Source organism: Pollachius pollachius, assembly GCF_949987615.1.
Source record: "Pollachius pollachius genome assembly, chromosome: 7".
Taxonomy (NCBI): domain Eukaryota; kingdom Metazoa; phylum Chordata; class Actinopteri; order Gadiformes; family Gadidae; genus Pollachius; species Pollachius pollachius.
The window spans coordinates 21,442,243-21,458,617 of record NC_136940.1 but is presented as its reverse complement, the minus strand read 5'-3'; the positions used below and the strand labels follow the sequence as shown (position 1 = coordinate 21,458,617).

General features: G+C 44.1%; 1 protein-coding gene across 1 annotated transcript; it reads right to left on the bottom strand.

The window, feature by feature from the left end:
• Window positions 1–10,190, bottom strand: lpla (lipoprotein lipase a). Its single transcript, XM_079740125.1, has 10 exons — window positions 9,935–10,190; window positions 8,891–9,096; window positions 8,085–8,264; window positions 6,979–7,090; window positions 5,480–5,722; window positions 4,628–4,870; window positions 2,771–2,891; window positions 1,878–2,060; window positions 1,281–1,388; window positions 1–1,189 (listed from the first exon to the last, which is right to left on the bottom strand). The coding sequence occupies exons 1-10, from the start codon at window positions 10,023–10,025 to the stop codon at window positions 1,138–1,140; spliced, it is 1,539 nt and encodes a 512-aa protein (XP_079596251.1). The 5' UTR covers window positions 10,026–10,190; the 3' UTR covers window positions 1–1,137.
• Between the last annotated feature and the right edge of the window lie 6,185 nt (window positions 10,191–16,375).

The following is a 16,375-nucleotide window of genomic DNA, read 5'->3' as shown; positions in this document are numbered from 1 at the left end:
TCAACTTGTCAAAATATATTACAGCTTAATATACAAATATATACAGGTACATTCAATAAATAGAATATGAAATATTCTTGGGAAGTAAGAGCTTTGAAGGACAGTGCATCACAGGTATGTATGGCTTGCTTGAAAACGTTGAACAACTTAGCCAACATTTCAGAGACAAAGAGGGTGTTTTTGTCAATTATGCTTTATATAAGTTCAACTAGTTTAGATTACATTTGGATGCATTTGGTAATCACAGTGATTAGCACAAGCAAAATTACCTACGTTTCTAACAGCAAACAGTGTTTCAATTTGAACGTCCATCGCCAAAAAAATGCAGAATCCATCTAGTCATCATTGCAAAGGATATGGGATCTTTCAGCTTGCAGGGGAGCTTGCCATTAAAGTGACCAGTGCCAAACTAAATAACCAAATGCACTTAACCAGTAAGTAATGATTCAAGAAATGGGATATTCTCATATAACTCATATCAATATATATTTATATATCAAAAGATATATATGTATGTAATACTGATTGGGAACAAACTATCTATTTACAGAAGCGAGTGTGATGCTCGTTTCATTCAGTGGATAGTAGCAACATCTTTGGTCCCTGTTGATGGTTGGCAGTGGTCATGAAAAGAGAGAGATGTTCCTACAGCGTGTACAATATAAAATACAGTTGTGCGAATGTCTACCACTCTGAATCATTCATATATAAATGAACCAATTTGACATGGTACGCAAAACACATCATCAAGAAATGGTATAAACAAAACATAGAGTGACTACACAGGCTTTAAACAAAATGATTACAAAATATATGCTTCAGAAGTTACTCAAAAGATTGAAGTCGCAAACATTGTATTGTCATTTTAAGAGGATGTTTCTCACACTTGTCCAGGACGTAGAAGGTAGAAAGGAAGTCATACAGACAAGAAAGCACGAACGGAGCACATTTGTCCCGAAGGAAAATGGAGGAGGATAGGGTCAGTTCAACTCAGGGGTTGGCGAGGTAACACTGGCCATCTTCATCTCAACGCCAACATCCTGAATGTGTGTGAGTTTGCCTTTGCTTGATCCTAGCCTTTTTTGGCTCTGTGTGTAGAGAGAGATGATTTGCAGGGGGGAGTAGATTCAAGGAGAGTTAGGCGTCGTTCTTGCCAAAAAGGGTGCCTTGCATTTTCAGCTTGTGCATCCTGTGGGAAAGAAGGGACAACAATAATTAACAACGATTATATTTTGATTCTGAGCTTGATTGATCATAACTGCTCAAGAAGTGCAACTTACCGCTTCTCTTTGCGATTCATGTTGTCGTCTTTTGACTTGACAAACACTGCGTCCTCACCGCCTCTGATCATGAAAGCAAACTCGCCGTCCTTTGAGCTAAAGATCACCCTGAAATCACACACTAAACGTGAGCGTCTATCCAGAATCCACAACCAAAAAACAACAACCCTGTAACCAACAGTGAATCTGTAGTCTATCCCATTATATGAAATGCTTTTGTGGGCCGAGTGTCTAGTGGTTAGGGGGTTTCACACCGAAGCAGACATTTTGGTTTAGAACACAGACGCTTCGTAAAAAGAAATTCAACCACAATCACTTTCCAAAGCATATCTTTTATATTTTATATATCTTTTATTGTCCATATTATCCATGTGGATATTTTATTTTATTTTGAATTATTTTATTATTTCGTTTATTCTGTATGTGTATGCTGTGTGTGATATGTTAAAGCGACGGTGACTTTGAATTTCCCCCTGGGGATCAATAAAGTATTTATCTATCTATCTATCTACTTTGGATAAAAGCGCTTGGCCGATCAATAGACAGCCTTCTATTGACATAACGGACACAACGACGGCGACCAAACGGCAACCGTACCTGGACTGGGTCTCGCCGGACTTGACGCGAAGCTTGCGGATGTGGAACTTGCTCCGGCCCCACCAGTCAGACCAGCTGAAGTAGTTATCCTTCTCCCAGCGCAGTTTCACTATCATCAGGTCCCCGATCTCTGTGTCCGTGGTGAGCAGGAAGGAGACGGTGGTGTTCCCCTCCAGGATCGGGCTGCAGGCGTGGAAGAAGTAGTGATGCAAAAATGGACTGCATGTAGAAAGCACTTTTATCCAAGGAACCTTACAATATTGCCTAACATTCACCCATTCATGCACACATTCACACACCGACAGCGGAGTCAACCATGCGAGGCGACAGCCAGCTCGTCGGGAGCAGTTTGGGTTAGGTGCCTTGCTCAGGGACACCTCGACACTCAGCTAGGAGGAGCCGGGGGTCGAACTAACAACCTTACGGTTACCAGCCAACCCGCTCTTCCTCCTGAGCTACTGCCGCCCCACGTATAACACACACACACACACACACATACATACACACACACAACAACAGCAACAACAACTGACTCCCAGGGCGCTACACACAAGCATGCCGGACTGTGTCACACACATGCAGGCATGTGTGTGACGCAGACCAGCATGTTTGTGTGTGTGTGTGTGTGTGTGTGTGTGTGTGTGTGTGTGTGTGTGTGTGTGTGTGTGTGTGTGTGTGTGTGTGTGAGCAAGTGTGTGTTGGATCCCAATGTGTTTTGGGGTTTTCTATTTTAGCACAGACCAGAGATGGATGACCACTGACATGCTGACTCGTGCAATTGCTTCTGTGTGCAGCATGTGTGTGTGTGTGTGTGTGTGTGTGCATGTGTGTGTGTGTGTGTTGTGGTTACATCATGACTGGTTTAACATACGAAGAGTGTGTGCATCATTTACATTTGAAAGGGGATGTTCTCCCTTTCCCCGTGCGTCCCAAACAGAGAGATCATCAAGGGCTGCTCAGTGAAGCTCAGCTTTTGCTCGCTGAAGAAATGCATCTTCACTTGGTAGTGGAAGACTAAAGACAACACACAGAGAGAGAGACAACATACTGATTTAATTTGATACTTCTATTTATCCCTATATGTATCCATAAATGTATATCAGCCGGTTGGAATACACTCTGTTCCGTACTATCACAAGAACATTCCCTCACCGGCATTAACAGTAGCAGTGGTGGTCGTAGCAATAAGTAGTAGTACTACCAAGAATAGATGTAGAAATAGTACTAGCATAAATAACTGGTCCTTATTTTTTGTGCAACACAATCATCCCTTGCACGTCAATTCATCACAGTGTGGTGTGTAAGATCAGACTTTGATAATCTTATCATAATAAAAAAACAAATACGAACTTGGTTGGTAGACTTGCCCTCTCTAGATGTCAACACTCCTAGCTAGAGGCCAAAGTCCTTCCCACGGGTATTGGTTGATTATATACAACTAAGTGCGCGTGACCTGCAAAATGATAGGCTGCTGCAAGTGTAAGCACCTTTCCGTGGCCAGAGCGGATCATATGCATGTGTGGTGTCAGATTTCTAAACCAACTTTCCCCCGCAAGACACCGAAATACTCCTGATCTCTGCTCTCCTCACGTGGTCAAAAAACCTTCCCCACTCTGACGCATCCCTGTTGTTACACTGTCAACACAATCTGCACCTGACCATAACAATACCTCCGTGCCCCTATGGAGAAAAGGCTGTTGGTCCATGTTCCCTCTGAGCACGTGGTATGTGTGCATATGACACAGGTTAAATATTATATATATATATATACAGTAAAGAGGATCATCAATGTTTGTGTACCACGTCAGTGTGCGTAGTCGTTGACATGCATGTAGCCACACATTCACAATCTGTAAATGTGCAATTTTCTCATTGTTACTAACCTAGGCTTTATTATAGAGTGAGATAAAGGGGAAGGTATGGGAGATAGAGGGGAGGAGGATTCAGCAAATGACCATGGGCAGGATTCAAAGCAGGGTCGCTACGTTCAGGACTGAGCCGATATGGTACGTGCTCTACCCGGTGAAACAGCACCCCTTGTTGTAACTTTTAACGGAATTCCCATTCTAAGGAGCTGCTACCACTGATTACGTCAAAACACAGCCTAGAATTAATATTTATGCCACTTACTGTAGCTGCAGTATACACTCATTAACTCAGCTTACAGTAATCCAGTTAAACACACTTAAGTATATGCCAGAATAAACAACGGTAGCAGCAGCTAATTTCCTCCAGCGGGTTCTTAACTGTGTTCCTAATGGGGTTATTAGGTTTTTATCTAGATGACTGACAAAATAAATCCCACGGTATACGTTCCACCACTAACAAAAAAAAGCACTCTAATATAAGTATGATTGGCCGTTCACCGAAGCGACTTCAGAAACCCGTCATTAAGGAGGTAGCCCAACCCTGCTACCTACAGGTAGGCTGAAGGACGAGGAGAATTGGAACTTAGCATTGTGTAGCGCCTTAGCCGATCTTTGTTGTACACAGGGAATGGGATAACCAGTTGTTAGTGCTTGCCACTTGGTTCTATGAACATCCTCACTGTATCGACAGCGATATATTGTTGTTTCTCTTTCTTCTGACCAACTTTACTTACAGTAAGCCGCTTTGGATTAGAATGCCCTGAACGTAAACGTAAATGTTATCGAACCCTAAGTACCTTCCGGACCCCTGGGAGCCACGTCGGTCCCCCTTTTCACAGCCACTGGACCCCCCCCCCCCAGGTGCCCTCCTCCCCCCCTTACCTTTGTAGGGCATCATGTCGCGGGTCTTCAGGTACATCTTGGTGCTGCGTGTGGACCGCACCTTCTTGACGTTGTAGCCCAGGTTGTTGCAGCGGTTCTTGCGGCAGCTGAGGCAGAGGCCCTTGTTGAAGGCGTTCTGCGAGTTGCAGCTGTAGGCCATGCTCTGCTGGTCGGCGTTGACCAGCGAGTCGATGAACAGGTGGATGGAGCGCTCGTGGGAGCACTTCACCAGCTGGTCCATGTCTGCGTCAGGGAGAGAGCAGCGTGAGACTCGGACAACGAATCAGACTTTCACGGCGGGACTTCTGGACTTGAAAGTAACGTGGGACTAATGATGGAGAGACACTGGGGGGGGGGGGGGGGTGTTCCCCCTCATGGCTGGGAGATGGCTGAACAGCTGGGTTTCAGATGGAGGAAGACACGCTGGGTGGCAATTCAGGTCCTGTGAACTTCGCTATACTTTTACCTCAACGATTGACTAAGCCAAAGTCATAACCAACGTTGCAGTGTAAGGGGATGGTGAGATGTCTCTTTACAGTTTTTTGAACTAAGCAGGTAGATTTGTTATTAGACTTTGAATGAAACTGTTGAAAAAACTAAATGAAAAAATAACAAAGCATTGTGCAGCATCTTATACTTGCTATAATTGTTGTATACGGAGAATTGGTCAACCTAACAATTGTAAGTGCTTGGCACTTGTTTCAATGAGCATCCTTACTGTACAGACAGCGATATATTATCTCTTTCTTCTGACAAATGTACTTATTGTAAGTCGCTTTGGATAAAAGCGTCCGCTGAATGCCCTCAATGTAAATGTGAACATTCTTTCCGTATCCAGAGACACACACGTACTCTGGAGGCCCTTGATGCCCGCCGACGCGATGCCCATCAGGGTGTTCTGGATGTCGCAGCCGGGCTGGAAGGTGCCTCCGTTGGGGAAGATGTCGATGTGGCCCACGGACCTCTGGATGCCGATGCTGCGGTCCGGCGAGCCCCTGGTGTTGGTGTGCAGGACGTCCACGAACTTGGCGTCCTCCTGGGACAAGATGTTCTCGTCGTCGGCGTGCTCGAAGGTGGGCCCAGCCGGGTCCAGCCCTGCAGGGGGAGGAAGACGATGAGTAGGGAAGACGATGAGGAGGGAACCCTGAGGCAGTCACATGATCCCGTTGATACCATTATACTGTGTTACGCATCCTGTTTGTATTGTATTACATATCCTGTTGTTTGTATTATATTGTCTTGAATGTCCTATTGTTTCTGATATATTGTATCATATATCCTGCTGTCAGATTATATGTTTTAAATGAGCACTTAGCATTGTGTACCATCTTGTCCTATCTGTCTCTGTTGTACATGGGGAATTGTTTGTGCTTGGCACTTGGTTCTATGAACATTCTTACTGTACAGATAGCGATAAATTGTTGTTTGTCTTACTTCTGGCAAACGTACTTAGTGTAAGTCACTTTGGATAAAAGCATCTGCTGAATGCCCTGAATGGAAACATATTTGTGCAGCCTTTGAAATGTTTGTAGTCACTCCAGAATTGATTTGTATGTGTTGCTTTTTAATGTTGGGTACAAACAATCAAATGTAAATGGGGCCAGGTCACATTTATATTCAGTCATCCCCTCTCCTAATCCCTTAGGCCTGTATCAAAGGTTAGACACGTACAGGACCCAGATGTCCTCGTTATCTGCGGTCAGTGACCGCAGTGGAGTGTGGGAGGCGACAGACCCAACTGGGCCAGAGATCCGACAATGCGAGGCAGTGATTGTGGGGCACTTAACGCACTGCTGATTCAGATCCCAGCAAACACATCATTATACTAAGCAGGTCAGAGGGATGTCAACGCTGTGTCAACTTCACAGCGACAAGCGGAGGGATTGTTTCCACTGAGCGGCATTCCCTGACCTGGTGTCTGATAATAGACTTGAATGAAATGATTATAACCCCGTACTGCAGTACTTTATGGATTATGCAAGCATGACTGTAGGATTTACAGAATGGTACCGTAGGAAGTTATTTCTAGTGAGTGAGTATTTCAAAACCACTAAATACAATTGAATACACGGCGAGGATGCTCCACTTGTTTCAAATTCAGACAATCATCTTATCTTTTACCATCACATCCTTTAAAACGGTGATGTAATCTGCCCAGTTCTGTATTTGAATGAAGGTATTATGTTGGCTTTGAAACAGATGAATATGTAAATAACTTCTTTGCATGCGTCACCCTGGGATGACCTTGGCTAAGCAGATGGCACATGGGATCCACTACCACCCCTCCCCAGGGAGGACTGCAGGACCTCCAGAGGGAGGCCAGCTGTGTGACCCGCAGCCTTCCGTCTCACCTGTGATCCTGCTGATCTGCTGCTTGGTCAGGTCTCCAGCTATGCCGGCCACATGGGCCCCCAGACTGTAGCCCAGCAGATGGATCTTGTCCCAGGGCAACTGCAACTCATTCTGGACAGGAGAGCCAAGAGAATATCGCAATGAATAAAACCCTCACTTAAAAAGATCATCAATCTTCCCTCGCTACACCCCAAATCCCCTGCTTTGAAGTTGATGCATGTACCAGGCATGACGCCAGCCCATGCATCGTCTTCATCCAAGCTTACGTTTGGAGCTAGATTCTGGCTAAAGGATCAATTAGTGTTTTGAAGGTAGTTCTCCCAGTGAGTAAAGAGTAGAACAGGGAAGTATAGTAGAGACCCACTTTTTTTGATTGGACCATTTCCTTTGCAAAGGCCATGCAAGCTCTAAAGAGTTCTTAAGTTGTCGAGATATAAAAAGCCCACGTCCTTCCAACTTCACAGACAAGATAAATCAAAGGAACTGGTGCATTTTAGGATGGCAGACGGTTGTGACTGAGAAACACGCTCGTAAAGACTTATTTTATTGGCTGTGTAAAATCATAACCAGAAGGAAGAAATACCCAAAGCGACAACAGATGACAACATCACATCCCAAGCTACAAGCACAGTCCCTGGCTTACAGCCTGAACAACTTCAAAGGCCCCAGGTTTACCAGTTAGTTATATATGTATATATTGATTGATAATTGATCAAATATCATGATGATGAAAAATTATCATTTTCGTCATCAGAACATAACGGGGTCAGCTTGAACGGGGTTTAGCTCGAACAGGTCTGAGCTAACGCTGTTTTTTTTTTCTCGTCTTATTACTATTATTTTTACTACTAATAATTGTTGTTATTATTGTTAGGATTGTTTTTTTTGTTGTTCTGTGTATATACTGAGTGTGTTTTGTATAAGGGCATGCATGTAGGCCTATGTATGCAGACATGCATGTATGTATGCATGTGTTTGTGTCAGTAGGGATAATGGGAAGGGATAATAACGGATATTCTGTGCACACTTTGTGGATGTTGCATACCCATCCCAAATAAAAAGATGACAAAAAAAAAGAAAAAGCGTTAGCGCTATGTCCACTCACTTGTATCCAGGTGACAAACTTGGCGACGTCGGCGCCCACCAGCTTGGTGTATGCGGCCGAGGTAGGGTAGTGCTGGTTGGCTCTGGTCAGCCAGTCCACCACGATCACATTAGCACTGGGCACCCGGTTGAAGAGAGCCGACACCAGCTTGGGCACCCAGCTCTCAAACATCCCCGTGACCTGTACAGTACAATCGCAGGTACACACACACACACACACACACACACACACACACACACACACACACACACACACACACACACACACACACACACACACACAACGTATACGTGCACACACACACACACACACACACACACACACACACACACACACACACACACACAAACACACACACAGACACACATGGATACACGCATACATGCACACACACATGCACGCGCACACACACATGCAAGACCACACGGACACATCAATGCATGCACACGCAAGAATCACACACACGGCCAACCAACCACACACACAAACACACACACACACACATGCAAGGGAATCACCGACATACACACACACACACACAAACCCACAGAGAACATGAGGTCAGTTATCAATTAATGGCTGCTCATAATAACTGTTGTTTTCCTTTTTGCTTTTATTTCCCGCCGTTATTACTACATTGACCCATCAGAATTTGGACTCATTTTTTTTCTTAGTCAATTATTATCCAACAAGTCATCCGAGGCAAAAAAAAAAACGTTCAACCTTGCTGCAGATCACTTTGGTATGTAATTAACGTCGTTAATACAATGATATCATAAAAGTGATAAGACTCCAACTCAACGCACCGTCCAACCATGGATGATGACGAAGGTCTGCGTTTCTGGGTTGAATTCACACTCCGTTATGGTGTCCCGCTCTCCGGGGACAATGTAGCACAGGTCATCCTCCGGCTCCTCCGCCGTGCGCAGGGAGAACTTGGATACAATGCCGGTGTAGTCTAACAGCCATTGATCGGAAGTGGGCACGGGAGTTGCAGTCACAGTGCTGTTGTCTAAGCGGGTCAGATGAAAACATATAGCAACGTTATATGCAATTGTTGACATGGCAAAGTGGACACGCGCGCAAATTCTGCGCGCAATTCTGCGCATTTTTCCACGCTAAGATTACAGTGTTCATTAAACCAATTGTGCTTTTTATGAAGAAACGAGCAGCTCATAGGCCAATATCACGTATGTCTGCGTGAATAATCCTCAAAAGACACAGTCTACTGTTTTGAATAGATGCTCGGTCTAACATCTTGAATCATTTATACACTAAAATATGGAAACGCCAGTGTCAAAGCAGTCGCCGCACAGCCAAACAGTAACTTGTCGCCCCCTTCAGTTCTAGCTGTACCCCCTGCAGGGTTTATTTCAACAAACGACTGAAAGTAAATATAAAATCTGCAGCCAATCTGGAAAGAATCTGGATCGCCGCCAAAAAACATTTGATAACAATGGATTGCTCAATGGCTGATCAAATACATGCAGTGTGAGAATGGGCTAAACGTGGTCCTGGAATACAGTCAACTCTCCTATAGTGGGCCCCTACTTAAAAAATAACCTAAAACAGGACATGCAAGCCTCTAGGGGAAAATGTTAAAAGGAGCTGGAGAGCGCTCCTCCATATAGTCCTCCCTTTGATTGGAGGTCTATCACAAGGGGCTTCAGAGATCTTCTGCCTGAGGGTCCCTCCAATGTTAGGATACACACGGCCTGCAATTAAGCTGCTTCCCGTAACTTAACTGTTCACTTCATAGCTATGATGTCCACAGCACAACCAAGCTTGGTCTTATCAAGGACGCTCACCAGTATCAACAAAGAAATTGCAAAAAATTGAATCAAACTTACCATAAACGACAGTGGTGTTGGAAGAAAAAGTTGCAAGAATTTGTGCCAAAATTATCCAAACCGTTAGGAAATGTAAATTTCCCTTTCCCATATTATTGAGAGGGTTTTTTTTTCTGTCGAAGTCTGGATTCAAAAACAAATCTCACTGGGGGTAGGCCTGTATTAAACCGTTTTCATCAAGTATCGATTGGTCGGGGCACAAGTGTACAAGGTTCCCAGGTCAGAAGGTGGAATAGGCACATGCGGTCAAGTAGGTTTCTTTTGAGGACTGTCAAGGAGCCCGATTCAAGTTATTTTTATGAGTGGCTCATTTGAATGCCCTCTTGCTATTGGCTTGAGCGGAATAGGCGGGGGCGGAACTTTGTCCAAAACCCCAAATTGCTTAGGCAATCCCACGAGACGTCCCGGACGGTGTTGCGCGGTCTTCTTGCTTTGAAAAGGGCTTGGACTTAGATCTACATGATGACAATAATGATAAACACATAAATAATAAGGGGTTTCGGATCTCGGGGACCCCTGATAAAAAAATAATGATGATAATGATAATCCTATAGGCCTAAATAATAATCATAATATTCATGAAATCATCATAATGATTACCTCTTTTTTGGTTTTAGGCTACTTGTTATTTTTATAATATTTTTATCAGTATGACTATTATGAATATTATTATTATTATTACATTTTAATAAATACTAACATATAAGCTCGATTTTCTTAAAGGTCAAAGATTCTTTAAGTAGTTTTTACATTTGCAAATTCTAAATTCTATTGAATGTAGAAATGTAAACTGATTCTGTAACTTATTTCCCCGAAATTCATTTTGTGTTAGCCTCGGGTGTGTTTTGCTCCAGATTCGTCAGGAGCCACACGTTCTTCGGGGTCCGAACACACAAGGCTGTATCTCACACGATATATTGTGTGACGGATGGGCATGTTTTAAAGCCTCTTCTCCCATTGGCCATCCATTATTGGCAAAGTGTGCAGAATAGAGCAATGACAAAAACAATTGAGTAACAAAACATGGCAGAATGTCTCCTGGCATTCTTCTGAGTTTTATATTTCTCTCCTAAACATTTATTTGAAAGATAGATAGATAGAAGATATATCTTGATGATTATCTGATTTCACTTAGGACTAAAATGTTGTACTACTCCATCCAGTGGTTGAATGCCAAGCCATTCTGAGAAACATTATAGCTGACTGATTTATTTGAAACTATTCACCCTCAAATCCCTTGAAAGAGGGAAGAACCTAAAAATGGATTCAGAGGACACGGTTTGCGGTAATTTAGTACTTTAATTTAGGCTACAGATTAGGCTTCTAGGAAACGTTTGAAAGACGGAAGCTTTCAAATTAAATGTGTTTTGTACAACCAATAATTCTTCCTTTCTCCTAGTAATCAGATACCATTCTCAATATAGCCAGATGTTTCTTTTTACATGCATGTGTATGTGTATGTGTGTGTGTGTGTGTGTGTGTGTGTGTGTGTGTGTGTGTGTGTGTGTGTGTGTGTGTGTGTGTCGGTCTGTCTGTGTATGTGCGTATGTGTGTGCATATATGTGTATCGATGTGTGCACAAGTTTGTGCGCGTGCGTTTTGCATGTGCGTGTGCGTGTGTGTGTGTGTGTTCACAGCGTCTGGTCACAGAGATTGTTAGGGTGTTGGTTCCTATATGGCCTGACCGACATGCCCAACCCAGTTGTTAGATGGAGACACCCCCCCCCCCCCCCCCCCCCCCCCCCCCCCCCCCCCCCCCCCCCCCCCGTAGATCTGGATTTCCACAGAGACATGGTAGTTGAACACACATATCAGAGATACAACCCATCAAAACACAGCCATCCTTCCTGAGCCTTCAAGTGTGGCTTTATCAGGTTAAATAACAGGGACATGGTAGTGCAAGACACTAGCTGGATGAAGATGACCTATGATTTGAAGATGAATATTGGAAAGCTTTCTGAAATCTGATCGGGGGTAAAAGATGAGAGTGCAGTAGAGTATAGAGAGTATAGAGTATAGGGTACGCTGATCATCAGACAGACAGATTGGCGGATTGTTTTTGTTATGTAGTCCATAAAAAGATGTGTTTGGAGGTATGCGGTCCTTGATTATTCTGAGTTTAACCTAGATTATTACAAAGGAAATTAAAAGACCACCAATAAATAACGGCATCTGGCTATGAAATAGATTCTCTGCCAGGGACAAATTCCTTCATTTCCTTTCATATTCTGTACTGTAAGCCTTGCAAACACAAACAAGGTGCATCTTTCAGCTCTCCAACTGCTCTCCAACAACTGAGTTGCTCATTTTGAGTTAGTTCTAGAATGTAAAAAGGGTGCAATATAATTAAGTAAGCCACGAGAAGCCATGGTTTACAGTGATTTTAGAAAACTAGGGGACAGCACGCATAACATGCGTATGCTGAAACGTTCACTATAAACTAACAAGTAGGATTCATCAAATCATTATTTTTCCGGCAAACAATTTGATTCCTGAAGACAGCAAAATGGTAGCCAGTGCAAGCAGCAAAGGCTACCATTCATTAAAGTTGGCAGCACGTTCATGCAAAAATGAATTGTCTATCTTCAAGCTATCAGAATCAAGGAAGGAACTATCCGTTTAATAAACAGCAAATGAGCGCCTACCCAAACAGACACAAAAACACACACACTCACACTCGTACACACACTCAAACTCATCCACACACACAACTGTGTGTATGAGTGAATTACTCAGAGGTTGGTTTCTAGGAAAGACGGAAGTCATTGCTTTGGTTAGCCTGAACCCTGCCAAATAAACAATGGTCACAAGTATCCCAGGCCTTGTGCTATAGCTAGCCACTGCCGTCTACAGTTAGTATTGTGTAGCACCCCATTCAGCATTGGATTTGCAGGTGATGCTGATACACATGAGGCTGAACGACAACCAGGGGACCAGTCCAGCTGTTATTTAGTACTTGTATAAAGCCAACTTGGTGTTTTAAGTATTATCTCTATCATCTTTCCTGCATGCTTCAGTCCTCTGCTTTCTTCTTCCTTACTAGCCTTTCTAGCCAATCATGCGATGGCATAGGATCTCTAGCTTCTTTAAGCACAACACACACGCACAGGCACGGGCACACACGCACGCACGCGCACCCACACACGCACGCACACGCATGCACACACACACACACACACACACACACACACACACACACACACACACACACACACACACACACACACACAAGCGCATGTCTTTCCCCACTGTTTACCTATACCCGTGACATGATTCTTACATAACATGATATGGGAAGCAGTCCAACAAGCACAGCGATTTGTGTTTGCATTCACACAAATCACAACATCACTAGGATGAAACCTTGGCTCAGCCGATTTGGTTTCAAGCACTTGACGCCGTCATTGTGGTCCAGCCTCAACAAGGGCTGGATCGGTCCATCAGCTGGGTCCCTGAAGCCATCGAACAAAGAAGGAATTACAAATGTGGAAGACGGAGGGGGTGGAAAAAAGAAATGAGTCATGGTTAAATAAACTACAGGGCGCACGCCACCTTATGCTGGGCTGTTTAAGTGCCAGCGGAGCGAGAGAAAGCAGGAATGAGGCCAAACAGACTGGATTACTGTACTACTATAGCCCCGGGTTGAAAAGGGCCCATTAAAGGTTATATTACAGACTGGGGAAGACTTGTTGGGCGGACACAACACAGAAAGGGACCTTGATGAAGTGTCTACTTTTATGCAGGGTTGTTAAAGCGGTGTATGTGTGTGTGTGCGTGCATGCGTGCTTGTGTTTGCTAGTGTGTGTGTGCTCATGTGTCTGTGTGTGTTTGGTATGCATATGTGTGTGAGCGTCTGTCTGTGTGTGTGTGTGCGCATGTGTCTCTGTGTTGCATGTGATGTGTGCATGTGTTTGTGCTGACGCCCTTAGCACACCCTTCCTATGTACCCCTTTACAAGTGCTTGCATTGTACACCCATGCATTCGGTTTTATGAGGATACTGACGGAGAAGTTTCTGTGTTTCTGTGTGTGAGTGTGTGCGTGTGCCGGTGTTTGTGTGCCGTTATGTGTGGCCGTGTGTGCGTATTCAATGAACTCCCATGGGACAAGCGTTTGCCTCTGCAATATATGTGTTTTATTGACCTTGATGGCCCTCTCCATTGTCGTGAGCGAATTAAACCAACAGGGTTCAAGGTTGAAAGCTTTGCAAGGGACTAGTCTTGATCTCTTATTGAAACCAGATAGGACCATGACCATTTGTCTGGCATGAATGTGGTGAATACCGCCACTAAATGGGAGGATTGAATGTCATTACCCGATAAACATCTGCCTTGATCCCAGAACCCCTTGGTCAGCATTCTCTCACTCAAATGTCCACAAGACTGTTGAAAAGTGTGTCTTTCTGTGTCCCATTGCGTCTCTTGCATGTCACATGTATGTAAGCAAGAAACATATTATGTTCCCACTGCGTAAGACCTCTGTTGTCGTTAATGTCACTCCAACCGCACGCAAAAGCAAGCTGTTCATCAGTTGTCTATCATTTTCATTCTGCGCATTCTGTATCTTTCTGTTTCTTTCCAAAAACTGTCTGTCTGTCTGTCTGTCTCTGACTGTTTTACAGCTCATGTGCATTTAACACCGAAACCTGTTGCATTCCTATTGTGTTCTGAGTATGGATTCCATTATCGTACACGTCACTGCAACCCCACTCAAACGCAAGGTACAGAACATCCTGTATCTTTTTTGTACTTTTCCCATTATGTCTGTCTGTCTGTCTGTCTGTCTGCCTTCCTTATAGGCCACAAACATGCAAACGAAGAACATGTGTGTTCACACTCGGCGTATGAAATCTAATGTTGTACACTCCACTTCAACCATATATGCTAGGGCCAGCTGTGCCAACTGCCTGTCGTCCCTCCATTTGTACAGCATGAACCATTTCTACGGCTACTTTCCCTCCATGTCTTCAAAGGCTGAGTGAGAGAGAAAGAGAGAGAGAGAGAGGGAGAGAGAGAGGGAGAGAGAGAGAGAGAAAGGGAGAGAGAAAAGAGAGGGAGAGAGAGAGAGGGGGAGAGAGAGGGAGAGGGAGAGAGAGAGAGGGAGGGAGAGAGAGAGAGACGGATATAGACAGAGAGAGAGAGGGAGAGAGAGAAAGACGGATATAGACAGAGAGAGAGGGAGAGAGAGAGAGGGAGAGAGAGAGAGAGAGAGAGAGACGGATAGAGACAGAGACATACTGAAACCAAGACAGCGACAGAGACAGAGACAGAGATATACAGAGGGAGAGAGAGGACAATGAGGAGGGTTCATGAGGCCATGCAGCCCAAGGACGTCAGGTCTCATCTCTCATTCTCACCCCAGTGTTCGTCTGCTTTCCCACCGGCACTTGGGTCGCAACTGGCCACCTAAAGAATATGTTTGAGACACTGCATGTTTCTGATACTTGGTGGCTCTGCCAATGAGACTGCAAGCTGACTCATGTCCATGTGGAATAATCTATTTGTGCGTTTGCTGGAGCATGTGATTGTGATTATTTCCGATGGAAGTGTGTATGTTTATGGAGTGTTCCAAACTTAGCCTGCATCCAATGTTTAACCAAATCTGTGGTGGCTGTTGATTCAGGTTTCACTTTAGCCTCCAAGCCACAAAAGTTTGCATAGAGGCACACACTCAAAATGCATCTGTATACAATATGTGGGTTTTTGATGCTAGTCTGAAAAAAAAGACACACTGACCTGGAATTTTGGGACAGTTATGGCTTTTTGTCTAACTGCCTGTCCATTTGTCTTTCAATCTATCTTAGAGTCAACCTGGCTACCAGCATGCCTCTCCTCCCTTCTTATCCCTGCAGGTGTGTGTGTGTGTGTTTGTTTGTGTGTGTGTGTGTGTTTAAGTCTCTGCATGTGTGTGTGCGTGTTTGCTCAACTGTGGCCAGAATTCATATAAACAAAATGAGGATGTTGTATCAGCTTTGTTTGCTTTCTGCTGTATTAAGAGGCCTCTTAATACAGCAGAATATACCCATGATCTACCCATGGTGTCAGGGGCCAACACACACACACACACAGACACACACGCAAACACACGCACACACCTGCATCCACTTTACAGTCACTGTAATTTAAACAGAGCATAAATATTCCTGTTAAAGTTTCAAAATAAATTCAATAAATCACCTGTGGGATCCCTTTCTCCTGGCCTAGCCAGATATCACTCTTCCACATAACCCTAACCCTACCAGTGGAGGTGTTAAGGGCAGAATAATATTAGCGAGAGGGATGATTTGGAAAGATTTTGACTTCTAATGGCAGGGATGAGGAGCAGAATAAATAAACTGTTTTATATTCCTTACAAATGTCTGGAATCGGGTGTAAACACATGACACAGCAGGTTACACCATGGCGCTGCACATCTGTAAGCCGTTCCATGAGTTCATGCTCTT